Source organism: Ursus americanus, chromosome 8 (genome assembly GCF_024610735.1).
Source record: "Ursus americanus isolate L20-20 chromosome 8, mUrsAme1.1.p, whole genome shotgun sequence".
Taxonomy (NCBI): Eukaryota; Metazoa; Chordata; class Mammalia; order Carnivora; family Ursidae; genus Ursus; species Ursus americanus.
The window spans coordinates 30785659-30811341 of NC_142134.1; the positions used below are offsets into that span (position 1 = coordinate 30785659).

Consider the following 25683-nt stretch of genomic DNA (forward strand, 5'->3'; position numbering starts at 1 on the left):
ATACTTGGGAAGTAATACTAAGGAGAAATCTAAAATTTTTAATTGTATGAACAAAATCAAATTTATCACATAAATATATTTACAGCTATAAAGATTGAGAATAAAGGTTTGAGCATCAGCAGTGTGTTTAAAATTTTATGCTTTGTTTATAAGTAAATAATGAATACTCATTTTCTTTTTACAAAAATTCCATTTGAAAGGTGCATTGGAATATGTTATCTCTTAAACATGTCAGTTTTCTTGAAAAAAGTCATTTAGCTATTATAATAATATTCACATGTGTTAAAAACATATTTGATTTCTTTTATCACATGTAATCTATTTAGGTGGCAGATGAATTCGTTTCTCTATCTTTTATATCTACCTCCACAGTACTTATAAGGTGCCGTGCAGGAAATTTTCAGTGCATATTGTTGACAGGCTCTTTATTTTGCTTTCATACAGAAATAATTCCTTTTTTAATAGCTTACATATTATTCTTTTTCCAGAAATTTGCTGTGGAATATAACACACATAGAAAAGAATACTGAAGACAAAAGTACAGATCAATGAATTGTTACAAAGCCACCACTCATGTAATTACCACCTAATCAAGAAATAGTGCACTGCCAGCATCCAGAAGCTTCATCCCACCTACCCCTCCAAAAAATTTTCCCCCAAGCAATGTGCCTTTTCGTCCAAAAAGCAAACACTATCCTGGATTTCTAACTTTACAATTTAGATCTAAGTGTTTGAATATTACAGAAGTGGATAGGACATATTATTTTGTGTCTATTTCTTCCACTTGTGAGATTCATCGATGTTTCTGCATGTATCTGAAGTTCTTTTACTTGAAGTACTGTAGAATATTTAATTGAATGAAAATACCATAAGTATGTAGCCATTCTATTGTGGATGGACATTTGGGTTGTTTCCACGTTGGAGCTATGGTGAATGGTGTTGCTGGGAATGTTCTTGTATATGGTTTTGGTGCACATAAGTATGCCATTTGTGGTGGGTTTAAAATAGGAGTGAAATTGCTGGGTTGAAAGGCATGCACAAATTCTGCTTTAGTAGAAACTAACAAGCCGTGTCCCAAAGTGGCTACACCAATTAACACTTCCACCAGCAGTGATTCAGTAGCTCCTCTTCCCCACCAACCTAAGTATTATTACTTTTTTTTAAACTTCAGCCAAAATGATCAATATAGAGTGGTTTTAATTTCCATTTCCCCGATGACTACTGAAGTTGAACATCTTACCATATGACTATGGACATTTATGTATCTTAACTTTTTTGAAGTGTCTATTTAAGTTTTTTCCCCCCATTTGGATGTCTGCCTTATTAAAACATCAACTTACATCAGTGCTTTATCTATTCTGCATATACGTGTTTTGTTTTTTTTTTTTTTTGCCAGAAAAGTGCACTGCAAAGGTATTTTCCATTCTGTGGCTTCCCTTTCACATTCTTAATGGGTCTTTTGATAAATAGGATTTCTAAATGTGGTCTAATGTATCATTTTTTTTCTTTTATGGTTAATACTTTCTGTATACTCCTTGTGCAAAGGCTTTGCTTTCTTCAAGATCATAAAGATCTTTTAATAAATCACCTTCCGAAAGATTTTTTTTACCCTTTACATTAAGATTTATGATCTCCCTAAAGTAGGAATATCTTTTTTTCCTATAAAGATATCCAATTTTAGGCATAAAGCATATATTTACACTTAGGATACCGCCTTTCAAAAGTCCAACTCCCATCATGGTGAAGGTTACCAACCACTCTTACCCATAGCAGATCCTGGATTCCATTTTTGACCTTGTTTCCTTGATACTGTCAGATGCCCTCTTCAGCTTTTAAGACTCTCAGCATCTTTTTTCAAAAATAGTGGCTACAAATAAGAGGCTAATTTCTTTGGATTTATCTTCACCTAGATCTTGGCCTTGGAATTCTTCATTGTCTTGTTAGCTCTATGATCCCTTCAAAAGAATTTTAACTATATATATTTTTCATCTTTCTTACTATAATTGTCAGAAGTGTTGGTCTAAATTGCTTAGCCCATCATTACTGGAAATTCCAGTCCCATTTATTTAAAAAAATTAGTCTGGATTTACTCTATCCATGTAATCTTTGACAAGTAATTTACACTTTATGAAGTTCAAAACTATTTTTTAAAAGATTTTATTTATTTATTTTAGAGAGAGCACAGGAGCAGGGGGAGAGGGGCAGAGAGGGAGGGAGAAGCAGATTCCTCACTGAGTGCAGAGCCTGATGCGGGACTCGATCCCAGGACCCTGAGATCATGATCCAAGTCCAAGGCAGACACTTAATCGACTGAGCACCCAGGCACCCCTAAACTCTGTGAAGTTCAATTTCTTCACTTGTAAAATGAGAATGACAGTACTTATGGAATTGTTGAAAATTTTAATATGAAATGGTGTATATAAAAAAAATGGTGTATATAAAAAACATTTAATATGAAATGGTGTATATAAAAACATTTAATATGAAATGGTGTATATAAAAAAACAATTTTAATATGAAATGTTGTATATAAAAACATTATGGTATACCTTCGATAAGAGGAGGCTATTATTTTTGTTATATGAATGATGATAATAATTATTAAGATGATGAGAATAGCAGTACTTCTGCATAACTCTATCACACTGCCCTAATCTTCTAATCTAAGGGGATATAAGGTTAATCCAACAACACATAGGCTTCAAGTAATGATTGTTTCCAATTTTTACATTTGCCCAAGCCATACTTTTAATAATTTATTCTGAATTTTTTTGAACCTAAAATTGATGTCAGACTCAGGGATAAATGATTTTAAATATCAACTTTTCTTGGGTAAAAAATAAACTATTATCTCTGTTCTTTTATTTCTCTAATTTATGAAATATTAAAATTCCATTGACACTAGTTATAGCACTGCCACAGTTTCACTTGTAAGTACTCTTAGTAAGTCTTCTTACAAGAAGACTGAAACTCATTGAACAGCAGTTTAGTCTCTTATCTTTTGAGTAATGTTGGGCTTCAGTTCACTATATTATAAGGCTGGCAAGGCATGTCAATTTTCCCTCAATTATCCTCCATAGTAACAGATTATATAGTCAAATTGTATTTTCAGCAACAAAAATTACCATTGCATAAGAAATGGTGTTTTACTCTAGAGGACTTACAGGAAGTAGGCAGTCAAATATTGGAATATTTGGTTTTGATACATATACATTGCTTATTGAATAACAGGCCTATTGACTAGGTTACACTGTTTCCTTGAGAATATTTAGCTAGTTTCGTAGTTATGGATTTTATACACAAGGAACAGGGTAGCTCCCATTCTAAGTTATCTAAATGACATCTTGGCCAGAAAAGTACGTCTCATGAATTTGACAAATATTAAACAATTCCCTAAAGCATGATCACATGGGCTTTACTGGTAAAACTGAGCTTCTAAGTTTGCTGTAATTAAAAAGGTCTCTGTTAGCTCACCACCTAAGCTAACCCAAAATGTTCCTGGAAATGCAGAAGAAAATGGTATTATGAAGAACCAAATACCATGTAGGAGTAAACAAACAATAGAAAAAAAGGAGAAGAAGTCCTAGCTTTCTGTTCCATGTTGTAAGAATCAGACAACCTGGGGCGCCTGGGTGGCGCAGTCGTTAAGCGTCTGCCTTCGGCTCAGGGTGTGATCCCGGCGTTCCAGAATCGAGTCCCACATCGGGCTCCTCCGCTGGGAGCCTGCTTCTTCCTCTCCCACTCCCCTGCTGTGTTCCCTTTCTCGCTGGCTGTCTCTCTGTCACATAAATAAATAAAATCTTTAAAAAAAAAAATCAGACAACCTATGTTTATTGAGAATCTGGAATTGGGATGCCTGAATGGCTCAGTCAGTTCAGTGTTGGACTCTTGATTTTGGGTCAGGTCATGATCTTAGGATTGCGAGATGGAGCACCCCATCAGGCTCCATGCTCAGTGTGGAGCCTGCTTAAGTCCCTTTGTCCATGCTCTCTCTTGCTCACTTCCTCAAAAAAAAAAAAAATCTAGAATGTATGAAAAATTAGTATGACATAATCCCTATACTTCAGGACTTTATAGTCTACTTGGGGAAACAGATATGGCACAAATAGAATAGTAATTAATAATTAGTTGTTATGAGGTATGTGAAATTTTATCACAAAAACTAATAAATTTGTGTGGGCCAGAGTTTTTGTAGAAGATTCAGTAGAAAGCCTTAAGACAGTTTTGAAGGACTTTGAAAATAAATAGATATAGATGCAAATAATATGATAAAGCTTTTGGGAAAAATATTTACCCAGGAAGAGGAAGTACCATCATGGGGTGGATAATTCCAGTTGCTGCAAAGCATTTGAATAATTCCTATCCAAGCTGACATTGAGACTTCATGGTTGAATTGAAGCCAGGACATGATGTCTGTGGGAGTGTCCTTGGAACAAATGTACATTCTATAACTAAGTCATTTAACGAACGATGATTCAACAAGACCATAACTATAACATGACATCTGTGGTTTTCCTTTAAGGACTGACAGGTCTTTTGTGATTATGGGGCTGAGAAGAGAAAAATGGCATGAGTACTGAAATTTTAGGCCTTGTTCAAAATGGGAGAAAGGTTTATCCTGTTTCATCAGCAGTGCTCTTCATCCATGGAAAGTTGGAGAACCACACCAGTCCACAGTTTCTATTTCTGATACTAGAAGCAAATCAAGTGGAAGAAGAGATATAACATTTATATTTGTTACAGATGATATTTTTACTATTAGCTATTTCAAGAGATAAATTCCTGAATCTCACTGAGTTGGTAAAATGGAAAGTTTATTTCAAGTTTATGCGGAGTCCAAAATGTAGTATACTTGTAAAGGCAGGTGGCAATTCTTATAGTGGTGATTATGTCGGTTTTGGCAACTTAAGTTTCTTTTTTTTTTCTAGGAATTTTTTTTACTTCATATAAATTTTAAAATTTATTTGCAATAAGATAGTTATTTCCCACCTTGTTTTATAAGGCCAACATAACTCTGATTACAAAACGTAACAATGATATTAAAAGACAGGAAAATTGTGCCATCCTCTCTCAGAAGCATGGATGCAAAAATCTTAAACAAACTAGCATATGAAACCTAGTGATACATAAAATGTATACTAGATTACAATCAAGTTGAGATTATTCCAGAAATACAGAGTTGGTTTAATATTAAAAATCAATCAATCAATGTGACTTACAACATTGATCAAGTAAAGGTAGAAAAGAGGTATGATTATTTCAATTATGCAAAAAAAGTGTTCAATCAAATTCAAGGTTCATTTATTATAAAACACATTAAACTAAAAACAGAAAATAACTTACTTATTCTGATAAAGTGACAGCAAACATCCTATTGAATAGTGAAACACTGAAAGCCTCTCCCTGAAATTGAGAACAACAGAAGGATGCCTGGTATCCTCATTTTTTTCAGCAATGTACTAGAGTTCTAGGACAGAAGGCTGAAACAATGAATCAGTCAAACAATCAACCAAAACAAAATACAAAATATAAGCGATGGAAAGGAAGTAGTAATTCTATTCTTACCTTCAGATAACTTGATGATGCAGGTGTATGATAAATATTCAAAAGAATGTTCAAATTAAAAAAAATAAATCAAATAAGTTTTCTGGAAAGATGGCCAATATACAAAAATCAATTTTATTTTTATATGCCAGCAACACGTATAACATGAAATTTAAAGAATAATACCATTTACAATAGGACAGAATAAATCAAATAAATACATTTGACCCTTGAACAGCCACAGGTTTGAATTGCCCAGGTCCACTTAACAGATTTTTTACAGTAGTATAAATGTATTTTCTCTTCCTTAAAATTTTCTTAATAATATTTTCTTTTCTCTAGCTTACTTTATTGTAAGGACACAGTACATAATACATATACATACAAAATATGTGTTAACTATTTATGTTCTTGGTAAGGCTTCCAGTCAACAGTAGGTTATTAGTAGTTAAGTTTTGGGGAGTCAAGTTATATGCATATTTTTGACTCCACAGGGGGGTCAACACCCCTAAGCCTCTTGTTGTTTAGGGGTCAACTGTATATGTATTCAATGCTATAAATTTCCTTCTATTCACTGCATCCCACAAATTTTGATAAGCTGTGTTTTTGTTTCATTTAGGTCAAAATATTTAAAAAATTTTCTTGAGTTCTCTCAAATGACTGATGTTATTTAGAAGCATGTTATTTAACCTCCACATAAGCTGGGATTTTCAGTTATCTTTCTGTTATTGCTATTTCTTTTTTTTTTAAAGATTTTATTTATTTATTTGACAGAGATAGAGACAGCCAGCGAGAGAGGGAACACAAGCGGGGGGAGTGGGAGAGGAAGAAGCAGGCTCATAGCGGAAGAGCCTGATGTGGGGCTCGATCCCACAACACCGGGATCACACCCTGAGCCGAAGGAAGATGCTTAACTGCTGTGCCACCCAGGCACCCCTGTTATTGCTATTTCTAATTAAATTTCATTGTGGCATGCCAACTGACAATGTGTGATTTCTATTCTTTTAAATTTGTCAAAGTGTATTTTGTGGTCCAGCAGGTGGTCCAGAATATTCCATGTGATCTTGAGAAGAATTTGTATTCTATTGTTATTGGATGAAGTAGTCTATAGATATCAATTACATTCAGTTGATTGATGGTATTAAGTTCAACTATGTTCCTACTGATTTTCTGCCTGCTGGATCTGTCCATTTCTGATACAGATGTGTCTCTATGTATGTCTCCAACTATGGTAATGAATTAATCTATTTCTCCTTGCAGTTCTGTCACTTTTTGCCTCATGTATTAGTTTGACACTATAATTAGGTACATACACATTAAGGGTTGTTATGTCCCTTCAAAGTCACTCTTCATTTCTGTTAAGTGTTGTTGTTGTTTTTAACCTCTAGCATTTCAGTTCTTTTGTAGGATTTCCATCTCTCTGCTTACATTGCCCCTCTGTTCTTGCATGCTGTCTACTTTATCCATTAAAGCTGTCAGCATATTAATCATAGCTGTTTTAAATTCCTGGTATAATAATTCCAACATCCCTGCCATGTCTGGTTCTGATGCTTGCTCTCTCTCTTCAAATTGAGGGTTTTTTTTTTTCCTTTTGCTTTTTGCCTTTTGGTATGTCTTCTAAATTTTCCTTGATAGCTGGGCGTGATGTACCAGGTAAAAGGAACTACTATAAATAGGCCTTTAGTAATGTGGTGGCAATGTGCAGAAAGAAGGAACGTTCTATAGTCTGATGATTAAGTCTACTCTTTTAGTGAGTCTATGCCTCTAGACTATGAACTTCACAAGTGTTTCTTGGTTTTTTTACCCTCTGTTCTCAGGATGGCAGAATGGTCTGTAGTTGGGTATTTCCCTTTCCCATGTTAGTTAGGTTCTGTTAATACCCCAGTAGGTTAGGCTTTGATTAAATAGTTATACCCAAAGACAGGCCTTATTAAGAAGAATAGAGTGCTCTGGAATATTTCAAAATGGTTCCCTTTTCTGTCTCCCTGCCAGAAGCCCAAATGGATTTTTCTTCAATATTTATTGTGGGAATCTGGTTGAATTTCTGGAGGTGAATCTCACAATACCGTGGGTTTCCCCCGATGACTGGGTCCCTCTGGAGTTTTTAACTCTCAGTTATCCATATCAAATCTCCAGCAGTTTGTCAATTACATGTTAGGTTTTCCTTTCCTGACACTCGTTCTGTTCTGATCGTTCTTGCTCTTGAGTCTTGACTCAGTGAGTCTTGACTCACTGTATTCTCTTTATCTCTCCAGTATTTGGGACAGTTGTTTGCTCTGTATCCTCCCCTCTGTTATGGATCCAAAAAAAGAGTTGCTGACTTCATAGTCTGTTAAGCTTTATACTTCTTGTTAGGATGAAATGACAACTTCCAAGCTCCTTACATACAGAATTGCAATAGCCAGTATACATAAAGAACTCACATATATCCATAAGAAAAAAGATAAATAACCTAATAGAAAAAAATAAGCTAGATATATGAACAGAATTCTCAGGAGAGGAAACCCAGAATGAGAATGAGAATTATTCTCACTGGTAATTAGGGAAATTTACATGTAAATCACAATGAAATACAATTTCTTTTACACCAGAATGACGGCAATATTAGTTATATTAAAACTGATGCCTTGTGAAAAATCATTTATCAGAAACTTCTGCCTAGTCATAGCTGATGTCAACTGAGGAAGAAGAAGCCAATATAATGAAACTGGCCAAACACAGAGATAGGATTATCCCAATTTACCACAAAGCTGTTTCTTCGGTATACCTACTAGGTAACCAATCTAAGAGTAGGCTATTATTTTTTTCTAAATGGCCAAGTCAAGGAAGTTTGTGATTCCCTGGATGACTCCTATCTTGAAACCATAGAAATATGGTAGTCATTAATACTAGTCAGACAAGTTTCATCATATTTGTTCTCTACATTTCACCCAGCCCATAAAAACAAACCAATCAACACTGGATGTAGCACATAAACCTGGGAAACACTGATATCCTTAAAAGCTACACCAGAAGACCCTTATTTTAATTATCACTATCATCATTGTCACCACCATCAATATCATCACCATCATCACCATCATTTTCCCTGACAATACCGCAACAATCGGAATACTATGTACAGGTAAATGGGATTTTATTTGGGAGAGTAAGTCTACAAACCCTAGCAAGTTCTTAGAGTATCTTCTAGCTTTTTGTTAACTGCTTGCTTTCTACAATTTAGATTTTTATTTCTGTACACTGCTAAAAAAAATGCTATTGTTTCTGAGGTCCAAAGACTCTGCGAATTCTCTGGGAAAGTTTCAGAAAGTTGGAAAAAAAAAGAATCCAATTTCAGCAAAATTTTGCTTACTTTTTAATAAGAACACAACCATTTTTGTTCTCTAGTAATGTAATTGAAATAATATTTTCTAATATGAAAATATTTTCTTGGCAATAATTTAAAAATATAAATTCCATTATAGATTTTTGGATAATGTACTTATAATCCAGGTCCCGAATTGGCAGCTGGCAGACTGCAGAGGGTCCTCAAAACTTCATAGGTTTTCAAATGAATTCCCTCTGTAGGCTCTCTGCTTTTCCAGAATTCCAGGGGAAAGTTAGAGGTGGAAGCCACTCAACTCATTTGATCATTAATTTCTCTGTTCCTTATACACAACTCTTTCTCTAATGACTCAAAGTCTTCTATGGAAAAAAATTCTATCTTTATAAAATTTGGGGAATTTTGCACTGGAATCTTGCTTTAACACTCTTCACTGTGTAACAGAATTCAGGTGCATCTAATTCAAATGGTCTGTAAATTAAATTCTAATAAATGAAAATTACAGTTATTGTAAAGCTTTGCAGTTTAACTGCTAATGCGATATCAGAAGGTAGTTATAAGAAAATCTAATCTAGGAAATAATAGCTGGTATGGACTGTGGGGATAAATTATAGTGAGATTGATGCTTTAAAATTATGAATCATGCAGTTGCCATTATTTTTATTGACATTATTATTGTAATTTGATTAAGGGGAATGTTGATTATGCCAGAATAGTGATAAGACATTACTTGAATTAGATTCAATAAAAAAATGAGGCAGTTATAGTTTAACTAAGTATGTGGAGCTGGTTAAATTCACTGAAGATTAATTTTTAATCTGTTTTCTTTGTTAAATGAATTCGCTCTGGAATGCAGATTTCTGTTTAAAAAAAAATGGCCAAAATTAATTTGATAAATGAGAAAGTAAATTGTTTCATGAATGGATCTTTTAAAATATTTAGAACATCATTTAAATAATTTCAGCTCTTATTCAAAAATAATAATTAATTCCTAGAGTCCATTAATCACATTTACTTGAGGAAGGGCTGAATAAAACATAAATCACTGTGATGTTTTAGATGTAAAATATCTCCTTAATTGTTTATGATAGGAAGAAATACATAACGAAGGGGAAAAAATCATCAGTGCTATAGTAAAGAAAAAAAGTATTCTCTAGCACTTCTGAGACCTTCTAAAAGGAGCTTTCAAAGAAATATATTTTGTAACGTGGTGATTACTTGTATAGAAATATAGATTTCAGCTACTTTGGAGTCACTATTCAGGCTACATAGTGTTAAAGTCCCTCAAATTAATTTGCATGTCTCAGAAAGACTAAGCTACCAGACTGAGTTACAACTGGCTAATCCAAAACAAATCTGAGACCTCAATATCACAGTAAACATTTCTAGTTACTAGAAGAGACTTATTATCAGATAGTCATAAGGTTCTAAATAGCTATTAATTACCTTAATTGCATACTCCTTTTAAAGTGTGATTCATCTAGTGTAAGAAACACAATACCTGAATAGCTTTTTTGCTCTGAGGATGAGATTAAACAGCAGGATTCCAGTACGAAAGCATACATGAATGCATCTGAAATAGGGAGTTTCTTTGAAGAGCTTTGACAAATAATTATGGTTCTAGGAAACACTAATTAACAAGTCCTCAAAGGGGAATAGAGAAGAGGTAGGATTAAGAAAGAGAACAGAGCAGAGAGGGAATAAGACTAGGTGGAGTTACACAGTTGTGTCATAAGGTAATATTTGTTTTTTAAAGGAACTTCTCTACCTAAAAATAAATTGGTCCTAAAGGGATCAAAACAGAAAGATTCTCATATTCATAGGGAATATCTAATGTGCCAAATATATGCCCTGATTACAAACTCCTCTGTTTTACAAGTTTTGTGTAGGATGATACAGAATACGAGAGACTGAAGAAACAGCTAAGGCTATTTTGAAATTTGAAATCAGATTTTTAAAAAAGATTTTATTTATTTATTTGAGAGAGAGAGAATGAGCATGAGCAGGGGAGGAGGGGCAGAGGGAGAAGGAGAAGCAGGCTCCCCACTGAGCAGGAGCCCTTTGTAGGGCTCATTCCCAGGACCCCGTGGGATCATGACCTGAGCTGAAGGCAGACATTTAACTGACCGAACCACCCAGGGAGCCCTTAAATCAGAATTTTACCGGTGTTTGTTATAACACTTCTTCCAAATCAGCAATTTCATGACATCATGTCTTTCAAAATATGCAGGATAAATAACTAGTGTCTAAACTTTATATAGATTAGACTGAGGGTACCCATAAAACCTAATCGTAATCCTAGACCACTCCATTTGGGTGATGCCAAGTCACCGTATGATTATTTTTCATCTAATTGATTGGCTTTGATGATGAAACTTACCTGTCTCTTAATTTATTTATTATCTATTTTTAATAATAAATAAATAAATAATACTATATAAATAATAGATAAATATAAATAATAAATAACTAATAAAATTAATTTATTTTTATTTATTAATTTATAACATGAGATAACTGTGGTTAGCATCATGATATTCCCTTTCACATTTAATTAAAACTTATAAATGTTTATATTCTATATTTGTTTATAAATCCATATATGTCCATGTACATGATATTACTATAGTCAAAAATGCAATCAGACCACACCTAGTGTTTTGTAACCTACTTTAGATAAATAAAAAGAGCAAATCAATTTCTCCTCAGAGAAACGATGTGAATCTTGCTCACTGCTATATCCCTGGAAGCTAACACAGTACTCAAATATGATTTTTTTAATGAATGAGCATTGGGATCTATCCTCTTTGAGATGTTTAAGGCTTCTATGTTTCATGCTAACATAGGGGCCTCATCATAAATTATAAATTATGTTGAATGAGTTGAAGGAGAGCCAGGTACATTTAGAATGTCTATCATCTGATTTGAGCCATTTTCTTTTCCTTTCTTAGGTACAGCGTATCTTCCCAGAGAAGATCTTGGCCAGTATGGATGGTGATCCTTATTTTTTTTGGAGTGACAGCAATCTTGGGAGTAACTATTGGTCTCCTTGTTCATTTTCTGGCAGTTGGTCAGTATCATCTATCTTTCATTTTCATCCTTACTACTAAATCTCCTTTCATTTTTAGAAATTGATAAGAAATAATATGAATATTAAATTTCTTCATGGAAATGTTCTCATCTATTTACTATGTTATTACAACTTAACAATTCTCTATTATTTAATACCAAAGTATATAAATTTTTTTGAATCAAATGCCTCCTTGAGCCACTCTGTAACATATATTACCTGCAATGAGAATATGGGCAAGACTGAAAAGTTCAATATTTTGAGGCCAAATGCATTGTCAATAAAGGAGCTTATGCAGTAGGTTAGTAGTTGAATTGTTATATATTTTAGCAAATACACCTAAAAATTTGGAAATCCCTACTCTTCTTGGCTCAATTCTGGTTGTTAAGGTATACTTGCTAAATAGCAATGGATAATCCACAAATGTCTCATCTTCTTTTTTTTTTAATTTAATTCAATTTAATTAACATACAGTTTGTTATTAGTTTCAGAGATAATTTAGTGATTCATCAGTTGCATATAACACCCAGTGCTCATTACATCAAGTGCTCTCTTTAATGCCCATCACCTGGTTACCCCATCCTCCCACCCACCTCCTCTCCAATAACCCTCAATTTGTTTCCTATAGTTAAGAGACTCTATGGTTTGTCTCTTTCTCTCTTTTCATCTTATTTTTTCTTCCCTTTCCCTATGTTCATCTGTTTTATTTCTTAAATTGCACATATGAGTGGAATAATATGATTTTTTTCTTTCTCTGACTGACTTATTTTGCTTAGCATTATACCCTCTAGTTCCATCCATGTCATTGTAAATGGCAAGATTTCATTCTTTTGATGCCTGAGTTATATATATATATATATTATATATACATATAATATATGGGGTATATATACCCCTTTTCTTTATGCATTCATTGGTCGATGGGCATCTGGGCTCTTTCCACAGTTTGGCTATTGTGGACTTTGCTGCTATAAACTTTGGAGTGCATGTTCGCCTACAAACCACTATGCTTGTATCCTTTGGATAAATACCTAATAGTGCAATTGCTGGGTCATAGGGTAGCTCTATTTTTAACTTTTTGAAGAATCTCCACGCTGACTTCCAGAGTGCCTGCACCAATTTGCATTCCCACTACCAGTGTAAGAGGATTCCCCTTTCTCTGCATCCTTGCCAACATCTGCTGTTTCCTGAGTTGTTAATTTTAGCCATTCTGACAGGTGTGAGGTGGTATCTCATTGTCATTTTGATTTGTATTTCTCTGATGCTGAGTGATGTTGAGCATTTTTTCATGTGTCTGTTGGCCATTTGTATGTCTTCTTTGGAGAAATGTCTGTTCATGTCTTCTGCCCATTTCTTGACTGTATTTTTTGGTTTTGGAGTGTTGAGTTTGATAAATTCTTTATAGATTTTGGATACTAGTCTTTTATCTGATAAGGCATTTGCAAATATTTTCTCCCATTCTGTAGGTTGCCTTTTAGTTTTGTTGACTGTTTCCTTTGCAGTGCAAAAGCTTTTTGTCTTGATGAAGTCCCAATAGTGCATTTTTGCTTTTGTTTCCTTTGCCTTTGAAGACACGTCTAGCAAGAAGTTGCTGCAGCTAAGGTCAAAGAGGATTTTGATGGATTCCTGTCTCACATTGAGGTCTTTCATACACTCAAATGTCTCATCTAATAGTAGATAGTAGAAGTGATTGTATGTTTATATAAATTTGATCTTATTTTTAAAATTTTTGTTAACACTACATTCAGAATGCTTGGTTTTCCAATTTATTTTTACCTTTCAGGAAAATAAAACCTTAAATTTGTGTAGCTCTTTAATGTTTTCAAAGAAATTTGACATCCATTATTCCACTTGATCCTCATAATAATCCTTTGAGCTAGGAAGGGTAGGTTTTACTACTATCTTTGTTTTCACATGCAAAAAATCAAGATTGAGAAAAGTCAAGTGCTTATTATTACAGGCTTTTAAGTGTCATAAATGAACATAAACCCAGACCTTAACATTCAAGTGTATTATTCTACTTTATCATATGTTTTTCTGTTTTATTCCTCTGAAATATATTACCTTATATAATAATGAAGTGTAGGATGCACTTTCCTAATACTGTGACAATTCCAGCTTTTCCTTCAACCTGGCCTCTCCTTTGTTTTCTCTATCTTTTTTTTTTTAAGATTTATTTATTTGAGAGAAAGAACAAGTGGGGGGAGGGACAGAGGGAGAGAATCTTCAAGAAGACTCCCTGCTGAGCACAGATCCCTAGGTAGGGCCTGATCTCACCACCCATGATATCATGATTTGAGCAGAAACCAAGAGTTGGGAGCTTAACCAACAGAGCCACCCAGGTATCCTTTGTTTTCTCTAACCATCTTGGTCTCAAATTTCAAAACTTGTCCTTCAGAAGGGTAACGTATGCTTACAGTCTCTTGCCTGCCATGTCTGAACTATCTGTAGTCTGGATCCTTCTGTCCTAAGTTTGATTCTGCTCATTAAAAAATAGCATTCATTACATAATTTCCCCTTAAGGAAATGTGCTCCAAGTTTACCAAATCAAGCCTGGTGAAGAAGCCCAGTAGCTTAATTAGTTATCCTTCCAAAATATAATTTGTATTTTAAAGATCCCTTCTTCTGGAGAAACAATGCATTCATGGACAGAGTCATGCAAAAGGGCGAACTGCAGATGCCCTGGCTCAAGCAGGACATGTGTGGGACGAGAATTTGCCCTTGACTTTCTCTACATGGTCAATCACCTACAATTTCAAATACAAGGCTAGGTGGGCTTATATTACCTGAAATTAAGTTAATTGAACTGGGCTCCTTGTGAAGTACAAATATGCACTCAAAACCCTGTTGTAAAGGTCATCTGGAGTCATCTTGAGAGATGGGTTTGCTCTAGGATTCTGACTTAAGAACAAATACAATTTTGTTAATACTAAGAACAACTTAAGTTGGATAACACCTAGAGTAATCTCTTATTCAAGTGGTATGAAATTAGTTTCTCTGTCTGAATATATCTATTGTTTTCAAGACATTATTTTTGAGTTTCCACTTCTTGGGTTAACTCAGAGATTAATATTCCACAAGGATCATTATTCTAGAAATGACTGGTTCAGCTCTTTCTTAAGTATTTTATCTAACAAAACTATTTCCAAAAGCTTACACAGACATTTACAAACAATTGCAAAATCCTTCAGATAGTTAATCTAGTAGTGCTAAACCCTGGCTTCCTCTCAGAATCACCTGTGGAGCTCTTTTAAAGAAGTGTCCATTCCCTTAGTTTTTCTAATTCAGTGGAACTGGGGCAGGACCTGCCCATAGGTGCCTTTTAGAAGCTCTGTAGTTATTCCAATATATAGATAGTGTTGCAATCCATGGGTCTAAAGCAATGTTTTATAAAGGTAATAAAATATATTTCTATCTTAAAATAGATTTTATTATAAACTTTGGATGTGGACAGATTACTATGTAAATACTGATCGTTACTATGTCTGTAAAACTGATTACAATTTTAAAGACCACAGTGTAGGGTACAGATAGATTCCCACTCAATTTATCTAAATAATTGTACTATTCAGCTCAAGCTGCCATAACAGAATACCACAGACTAGGTGTCTTAAACAACAAATATTTATCTTCTCACAGTTTTGGAGGCTGGAAGCCAAGATCAGAGTGCCAGCAGGGTCACTATAGCCTCACATAGCCTTTTTTCTGTGGCATATGGGGTTGAGGGAGGGTAATTTGTGGGAGAGAAAAAGAAGGATCAGTCTCTTATGTCTCTTCTTATAAGGCTATCAGTTCTATTGATTTCTATTTTAACCCTATGACCTGATTTATGATCTGATTTAACCTTAATTGCCTTGTTAAAGGCCATATCTCTAAATATAGTCACATAAAGGGTTAGGGCTTCAACATATGAATTCTAAGGGGACAATTCAATTCATAAAAATAATCAAGGGAAAATAAACTTAAAAATTGCACCTCAAATCAATCTGATTTTCCAGTAATATAACTAGAGTCAGATATCGAAACATCAGGGTCTCTTTAAATATGGGCATGATGTATATGACTTTTGACAAATTAATCTGTCTACCTGGGATGCCTAGGTGGCTCAGTCGGTTAAGGGTCTGCCTTCAGCTCAGGTCCTGATCCCAGGGTCCTGGGATCAAGTCCTGCTTCAGGTTCCCTGCTCAGCAGGGAGCCTGCTTCTCCCTCTCCCTCCCCTCTGCCCCTCCCCCCTACTTGTGTTCTCTCTCTCACACACACACACTCTCTCTCCCAAATAAATAAATAAAATGTACATAAAAAAATAAAATAGTTTCCTAAAACGAAAAATATCTGCTTACCTATAAATACCCAAGTTCAGCATACTGGATGTAACACAAAATTAGCAGATTGTAGTTGTTCGTCTTCTATTTGATGATAGACTTCATCGATCAAAAGCATGAAATGGTAAGAAAGAGGATCTTGGAGTTTATTTTTTGCAATTTAGTCTTTGTGATTAGTGAAATAAATTCCAGAAAGCTAAAGTGATATAACAACATGGCACAGCCAATTGGTGGCAGGGTAGGGCAGTGGGAATTCCTCAAGGAATGACTACAAGGAGTAGAAAGCAGGCTGACAGGAAATGAGGCAGAAGAATAATTATAAGAAGGTGGAGATCATCCAGAAAGTCAAGGGGAATGTTTGTAATATTTCCTGTATCAGAAGTGCTTAGAAAGAGTAATTGTGTAATCACTAGGCTGAGAATTTAGATTACACATGAAAACTAGATTTCGCCTCTAGTGCCCACTCAGGTAGCTTGTTAGTGGCTGCCTGGATTGCTGTTTTGAGGTGGATGCTGAGGGTATTCCTGGCTCACTGGGGTAGTGACATTTATTATCACATGAAGAAAGGAGGAGTATCACTTCATGAAAGCTGGGTAGTTGCCATTTCTAGAATGAGTGGATATTCACTCCCTTTCATTGCTTTCTTCTTCCTTTCTCTCTCCCTCCCTCTGATTATTTAAAAATCTGGGTCAGATGTTAATTTTGAGACAAAGATATGGGGGGACTTGAGGCTACTTGTTATTTTAAAATTCTTTGAGTATTTCTTTGTTTTACAGGAAAGATTTTCTATTATCAAGGTGATTTTCATATTTCTGGAGTTACATACAATGATAGTTGTGAAAATGGAGCTTCACAAGCCAGCACAGATCTGAGCAAAAATATAGAGACTAAGGTAAGTGAGAGATTTCTTTTAATAATTTCATAATAAATTTGATTGAAACAGATATGGTGGCTACTTTGTTTCTTTCTCTTGACAGATGTCTGATGCTTTTCAAAATTCTAGCATATATAAAGAATATATCAACTCTCAGGTCATCAAAATTCTGTAAGTACAAATTCAATCAGGGACTCATGGAAAGGCAGGTAGATGATATGTCACATCAGCCATGGTTTTAAATAACAACAATAGAAAAAATAGGAAGAAGGAAAGAAGGAAGAAAGGAAAGAAGGAAGGAAAGAAGGAAAAAAAGAAAGAAAGATCCATAAATTAAAATGTCATTGCAATTAATAAATTTCTGTTCAGAATAAGAACTGTTCTGTGCAAATCTGTGATCTCCGCACTTGAAGGGGAATTATAAGGCTGTTAGTAGCAGCCAGTTCTGACTACTATGATGAAAGATCATTGTAACTCTGTGAAAAAAAAAAAGAGTCCCATCTGATTATTTTGCTACTAACTTACTAGCGTCCTCTTCTCCCATCCATATCCATCTGGCCACACCTTTCCCAAAATAATCTTCTTTTGGTCTCTTTAGTAATCACTATCACTATAATGACTGTGAAGCAAAGTGAATTTTAGTGTCATTTAAGATAACATTTGTCCAAATAGGTCTTTGAAGTATGCTTGAGTATGGTGGTGGTCAAGAAGAATGCAGGGAGGAGGGTATCATAGAGCACAAGGGATGAGTGATAAAGGGAGAGGATATTTGTATTTTGGTAATTGCCAATATCCATTTTGGGGAAATTCTGAACTTCCGAAACAAAACAAAAAAATCCAGCTGGCCAAAAGACCAACCAACTAGCCTACTTACAAACAAAAACCTTCTATTGAAAATAGAAGTTGTGGGTATTTTTAGAAAATTGTGATTTGGTTTGAAAGTCTCCCAAAATGGGTTAAACTCCTTTCCTAATTAATAAAAAGAATGTAATGCACAACTAATGAATCATCGAGCCTTACATTGGAAACCGGGGATGTACTGTATGGTGACTAACATAATATAATAAAAAATCATTAAAAAAAAATAAAAAGAATGTAATGAATATATAGATAATGGATATTCTTTTTACGCTTTAGAGTTATCTTTCTGAGCTTTCTCATGTACAAATCTATTGGGGTAGAGAGGTATAAGAAATTATAGGGAGAAGCTTAGTAGTGGCTCCTGAATATATGCTAGGAATTATCTTTCAAATGCTTCCTGGACCTGCATTTATCTCTTTCTCTAAAGTTATTAGAAATATCTGCACAACAACATGGTTTTTACTGTTATAATAAACCCTACATCAATCATTTGTAGACTAGTACTCAGTTTCTCACATGTGTTTGAAGTATTCTGATTTCTAGTTTGAAGTTCACATCTTCTCCTATGACCAATACCTCTGAGCCAGTTGGAAGATTTTTAGAGACCCTTGCACTTTATACGTACTGAGACAATATCTGTGTATTGTTCTTCAATATTTGTAAAGAAAATATGATAAAATACAGGAAATTCGATGTGTTCACAAAATGTTTACAAAAATCAAGAAATAGCACACTAGAACATTTGTGTTGTTTCTAGTCCTGATCCCAATGGCTCAAGTGTACAGTTACAGCTGACATTCAAATTTCCTCCAGCAAAGAGGGATAGCATGAAGACTGAAATTGAAGCTATCTTACATCAGATATTGAAAGACAACATGGCATTCTGGAATTCAGTCCCTACTTCCATGAGACTCATAGGTATTTCACTTATTTCCATTATTTTCTATTACTTAGCTTTCTGGACTACTTGGGGAAAAAAAGTACTAGGAAAAAAGTGAACCAGGAGTTTCAGAAATTTGCTTTGGAAAAAAAATATACTTCCCAAATTCTGGTACTCCTACCAATGAGTTGGCATGAAAGGGGCAATGCCATAAAATCTTTGAAGAGTGATAAGAATGACTGTTAAAGTATGGGCATGCATTTGAGCTTGGAAGGCTTCATGTATAAAAAAGGGGGTGAAGGACCCTAATCGAAGCATTATTCCTCCCTTCACTCTACTCTTGTGAGGATCTCAATATAGGAAACAGATTCAGGGTTTACTTGATCATTCAGTGTGGAGACTGCTAGGTAAGAAGGAAGTTGGGGATAGGGAGTTCTCCCTGCTTCTTGTGGAAGAATGGGAATGATACTAACAAAGAAGAAAATTGTCTGGAATAATTTCCTAGAAAATAAGGGAAGAAAATGATAGGATTGTGCCCCAGTACAGAAAGTGAAGTCTGTAACGATCTTGAAGATCCTGCAAAGGTCTTGAAACTCTCATCTGGATTGTTAAAAGAACTGTTAGATGATAAGCATGTAGTTCAGAGCTCAGTTTTGTGGTTCTTCCAGACTGATAGTTGATCCTAGTGTCCTTGAAGGCTATCAAGGCTGACAGCTGCCAGTTATAGCTCCTTTGCCTCAGAATACCTGTCACCAATGGAGCACTCATGACAAGTGACTTTGAGGTAGAACTTCTCAAAAGAACAACACGATTGCTCTGTGCCTATCATTGGGAAGAAGGCTGCCCCTCTATGTCCTGTAGGTTTAGTCAGCACTTGTTGGAGGGTCTTCTTGTAGTTCCCTACTCTTTCTCTTTCTCTCTAAAGTCTCTTCCCAGGGGCCCCTGGGGGTTCAGTCGGTTAAGCATCTGACTCTTGGTTTCAACTTAGGTCATGGTCTCAGGGTCAGGAGATCAAGCCCTGCATGGAGCTCCATGCTCAGTGGGGAGTTTGCTTGATATCCTCCCCTTTTCCCTCTGCCCCTCCCCCTGCTTGCACTGTTTCTCTCTTTCTAATAAATGGGTGAATCTTTAAAAAAATAATAATAATAAAAATCAAGTCTTTTCCCAATAGAAAAGAGATTTGAATTTAAGTTAAATTCACAAAATTTCTTAATTCAATCATAGTAGTGAGATGACTTTAAAGAGGATAGGCTCAGTGAAATAAAATTTTAATTAGAATTTTTTTCTTTATAGATAACTAGGAGTATTTCAGAGAGATGAGAATTATCATGAGGAAAGAAATCCAAAGACAATTAATTCCCAGTCCCTGTTTTAGTGAGAATCTCAGCTTCTCACCTCAGTAAATATATTACTGTAACTATCACAAAATTGAGAGCTTTGTTTTTTATTTCCTTTTCCCCTTTTCTATACTACTTGGTCGACACGTGAAGAGATGGTCAAAATATAATAAGTAGGAGGGAGAGGGGCTGATGACTGGTATGTGAACTAGTCTGAATAGTTAAATGTTGGGTGTAATTGGGCTAGGAAAGTTAGCATGCGTGTTTCTGGGTTGAAGATAATTGCTTGATGATATTTTATTAATTTTATGGTTTGTTTTTAATTTCAGAAATCAGCAAGGCTGATGCTGAAATGCTTACCAATAACTGTAAGTTTAGAAACTATGATAAATTTAACACATTCACGAATACTTCCCTCTCATTATTCTAAAAAGCGTCCTGAAATATATCATTTGGAAATCCATTAAGTGGTCTTTCTAAATTATTGGATATACCAGATATATATCTGGAATTTCATTTTGAAAAACACTGGTCTATGAATTTTAACATTTGTAAGGATGAAATGAGAACTGATTTCAAAGAATGGAATCATGAGTGAAAAATATCATATCTGAGTCAGTTAAAATAAAAAAGATTGAAGGGAAGAAAAGACAACTTAGGATAATAAGAAAATGTGAAAGAAAGCTATATTGAATACATTTATAATAGGATAAAAAATAGTTCTGAACCTTTTAAATGAGTTCTCTTTAGAGTATCATGTTGCACACAAGATACATTTATGCATTCATTCACTCAATGGATATTTATGGTGTATCTATTATCCACATGGGGCTTTACAGATAGCATTTCCTATGCTGTGCAAGATACAGACATAATGAAGTAAAGTCTCCACCTTCAAGAAATTTGCAATCTACTTGGAGACATGAGAATTATAATAAATAGATAAAAGAAAAGTCATCAAAAGATGATCGAGAGTGAAAAAGAGGGTAAGTAAAAGTCACCTAAACCAAGATGGAGTCAGGTACCATGATCACAGTACATTCCAGGAAAGACACTGCATTGCTTAGTAGTTGCTGGACAATCACTGAAGGGTTTCAAGCAATGTTTTAAGATGTATTTCTTGTAAAGCATAATCAAAGGTAGCTGCTCTTCTGTAAATAAATCCTTTCTTCAGGTTGTGGAAGATCGGCCAACAGTATTATACCAGGCAACCGAATAGTGAATGGGAAGAATGCCCTGGTGGGGGCATGGCCATGGCAAGCTAGCATGCAATGGAAAGGTCAACACTTATGTGGGGCATCTCTGATCAGCAGCCGGTGGCTATTATCTGCAGCTCACTGCTTTGCTAAGTAAGTGTGAAAGTCTGACTAACTGTAGGATTCTAGGTTCAGGCCTATTTTGGGTCATCTGTGGGGATTGGCCTAAATGTGTGAACATTCACCAAGGTCAAATGAAATTATAATTACCTGCATAACTGAAGGGCAGGAGAAGCATTTACATTTGTCAAAGAGGAGGGGCACCTGGATGGCACAGTTGGTTGGGCAGCCAATTTTTGGTTTCTGCTCAGGTTATGATCTTAGGGTGGGAGGGAGTCCTGCTTCAGGCTCCGTGCTCAGCACAGATAATTTCTCTGTCCCTCTCCCTCTGCCCTCCCCCCACCATGCTTGTGCACATTCACTCTCTCTATCTCTAAAATAAATAAATAAATCTTAAAAAAAATAAATTTGTCAAAAAGGAAAAGGTGAATAGAAGTAATTCACATTTTGCAAATACCTACTTTGGCCTGACATTAAGTACTTTATTTACATCATTTTATTTAATCAAAGCAATAATTCTATATGGAAGTTATACATTAATCTATTTAAAGATGAGGAAACTAGGTCTGAACGAAGTGGTGATGTAACTTGGCAAAGTTCATACAGCTACTAAATCAACGGAAATTGAATGTGACGCCAGGTATGTCCGGTTCCAGTTACTATGTGCTTATTTGTCTTGCTCTCCAGGTGCCTATTACCTGACTGAAAATATTTAAATGTGATATATCAAAGGTATTAGTCAGCATAGTGTAGCAGATGCCACATATACAAGACGGTAAGTTCTGTGAAAATTCGATGAAGGAGAGCACATCCAGCTGAGGGATGAAGATGTAAGATTCACTTGGACCCTAAAGATAAAAGATTTGATTGATGGGGTGGGTAGGTGGGAAAGAACAATATGCATTTTGGATTTGGTAAACCACCTTCTTCAGATGTGTTGAGGTGGAACAACACAAGTTGTATTCTGTAGGCAGCAAACCAAAAGAGCAATTTGCAATAGAGAAGGTTTGTTAAAAGGAACATTAGAAAATACGCTTGGGAAAATTTGTTGTATTGATCGGGCACATTTATAATTGACACGATGCTTACTTCCTGAGAAAGTCTCTTTTACAAAGCATGGTTGCAAGATTTGTTTCTGAAGCAATTTTCAAAAAGTAGTCCATAGATAGGAGACCACCCAGGGTACTTGTTTGAAGTGTGGGTCCTTACGCAACACACCAGACCTTTTACATATAAATCTCAGGAGGTGGAGCCTGAATTGATTCTAAGGGAGTAGAGTTTAAGAAACACATTGACTGTGGGGAGTCACTGAAGGTTTTAGAACAGGAGAAGGATTGAAGAGTGTTACCATTACATGAAGTTTTTGAAAATTAAAAACAAAACAAAAACAGCATCTGACATTTTGAGGGAAGGTGAGAAACGTTAAATAGGATGTTACGTCCTAAATTGAGAAAGAGTTTCAGTGGAAAACTGGAGAAATGATCAGAAAATTTAAATTAGAAGCCAAGATGTATGGACTTGGTAAACATAATAGGGTGATTGGGTAAGAACAAGTGACAATTTTTTATGTACAAAGATGGCCAGAGCCTGCCACAGGCTCTTGGAATCCAGGGTGTTTGTTAATAAGAGTGATTCTGGGTCCCATCCGGTGAGGCTGCTCCTATGACTCCTACCCAAGTTAAATGCTCAGAACCTGGGTGGGGTTTTAATAGCAGAAGACATCAGTGGCTCTAGTTAGAAGGATTTGCAGAAATCTGACAGCTCTAATAGTCCTCAGCACTATTTTATTTGCAACATCTCTGGGTCAAAAACATCTTTAAAAACAAAAATTTGGTGTTTCTAGTGTTGGTTGGGAGGCTCGTGCCTTACAGTTATGATATAATGACCACTATGAACACTGTTTTTGCTCAAAAACTATACGTATTTTAATTAAATTGTGTCTTTCAGGAAAAATAATTCAGATGATTGGATTGTCAACTTTGGAACTGTAGTAAATAAACCATATGTGACACAGAAAGTCCAAAACATTATTTTTCATGAAAATTATAGCAAGGTTGGGGTTTATAATGATATTGCCCTTGTGCAGCTTGCTGAAGAAGTCTCTTTTACAAAGTATGTTCGTAGGATTTGTCTTCCTGAAGCCAAAATGAAGCTCCCAGAAAACGCCAGTGTTGTAGTTACAGGATGGGGCACACTTTATATGAATGGTAAGTTTTTCTGTAAAAAGGTAATAGCTTTGTGGGAGTAATTATTTAAACAATCAATTAACCAATCAATCACTCTTTCATGCAATTAATCAGTCAGTAAATAAACCAAAAAGAAAACCAAGTGGTAGGGCCAAATTGTCTTCAATTTCTAAAATACCTCTGGGAATAAGAATTGGAAAAGTTGGAATTATGTGTGAAGCAGCCAGCTACAGTAAACACCAGAGACCAATCTATGCTGGGACCGGTCTGGCTCTTGCTGATCAAAAGAATCTACTTTATTCTATAGATGTTCTTTGTCTCAACAATCAAGGTTAAGATCCCCATAATACACGGAATTTATTGCCTTTAGGTCCCCTTCCAGTGATACTTCAACAAGCCTCTCTGAAGATTATCGATAACGAAGTTTGCAATGCTCCCTATGCATTATCTGGCACAGTGACTGATAAAATGCTATGTGCCGGATTTATGTCAGGAAAAGCTGATGCCTGTCAGGTATGTGTAGACATATCAATCATTTTCCCCCAAAGTACTAATTAAATGAAAGCTTTCATCAACACAAAGTTTTGTGTGTGTGTTAATGATTTCCATAGAGTAGCTTTTTTTGATCCACGTAATGGATCAGAGTCCGGAGAAGCTCTGGTGAAAAAAATCCCTGCTCTCATGGAGTTTTCAGTCTAGGAATCCATACCAAGGACAATACTTATCCAGTAATAAAAGAAATTTGGCCCTATTTTCTGGGCAATCAGCACAATAGAGTGCTGCCTCTTCCTTATCCAGAGATGCAGCGGGAGGTCTAGCATGCGCACACGTCCCCCATGCCTCAGGCTTCGTTATGCAACAGCCACATCACTTTCTCCATAGTCAAGGCTGAACTCATTATAAAGTCTACTCTGCCCAATCCAACATATGACAGCTGTAGGCAGCATATTCTGGTTTGTATTTGCCCTGGGTTTTGAATAAACCCAAGTTCCACAGTTCTGAGCCCAAAAGAGGGTGGACTGTTTTGAGTGCCCAGGGCTTTGGATAAGTCCGGAGAAGCAGTAAAAGGAAATTCTTTGACAGGACAAGAAACGTGTCTTCCTATCTTCTTCTAGAATGATTCTGGTGGACCACTAGCTTACCCGGACTCTAGAAATATCTGGCACCTTGTTGGAATAGTAAGCTGGGGTAGTGGATGTGCTAAGAAGAATAAGCCCGGTGTTTACACACGAGTGACTGCTTATCGTGATTGGATTACTTCCAAGACTGGACTCTGAAAGAAAAGTAACTTTGAAATGGAACATAAAGACAACTGCAGGGTATTCTTACCTGTTGCTTCAAGTCTTTCTCTTGATTGTTGTTATAAATCCTTTTGTTACATTCAAATACAAAAAGGTTTTTATCAATATTTTATTATATTCACAACATTATCCATTCATTTATCTATTCAAATAATACAGGAAATAGGAAGGAAAAAAAAAAAAAAGAAAAGATGGCCAAAATATTTTTATTAATAGCCTAGTTCTTTTGGGGGGGATTTTTTAAATTTAAATTCAATTAACCAAGTTATAGTCTAGTTCTGATTTATCTTACCATCATATTCAAAATTTACCTTTATTTATTTTTCAGAATTTACAAAAATACACATTTTGTTAGTATGAGAACATTTATGCTGGGTCTACCAAATAAATTAATTTTCATTCTATAAATTATAATTGCATTTTGTTAAACTGGAATATGTCAGATAAATAAATAATATACATTCATTTTTTAATGTATATGTGAGATAGTTTGCGTACCATGTATAATCATATGATCTTGGAGTGGAGAAGGGATATGAGCTAGAACGTTTCTCAATTTATAGAAAAGGAAAATAAAGACTAGAGAGGAAAAATTATTTGCCTAAAGTCACTCTTCACTTGTGACCCTCACGTGAACTTCCCCTGGTAGAATTTAGATACAAAATTAGTC

At 35.2% G+C, this 25683-nt stretch overlaps 1 protein-coding gene across 1 annotated transcript; it reads left to right on the plus strand.

Moving 5' to 3' along the window:
• The first annotated feature begins 8660 nt into the window (after positions 1 to 8660).
• Positions 8661 to 24989, plus strand: LOC123775903 (transmembrane protease serine 11B-like). Its single transcript, XM_045771505.2, has 10 exons — positions 8661 to 8668; positions 11818 to 11936; positions 17035 to 17150; positions 17236 to 17303; positions 18751 to 18911; positions 20540 to 20578; positions 21385 to 21559; positions 23474 to 23733; positions 24083 to 24225; positions 24828 to 24989. The coding sequence occupies exons 1-10, from the start codon at positions 8661 to 8663 to the stop codon at positions 24987 to 24989; spliced, it is 1251 nt and encodes a 416-aa protein (XP_045627461.2).
• The last annotated feature ends 694 nt before the right edge of the window (positions 24990 to 25683 follow it).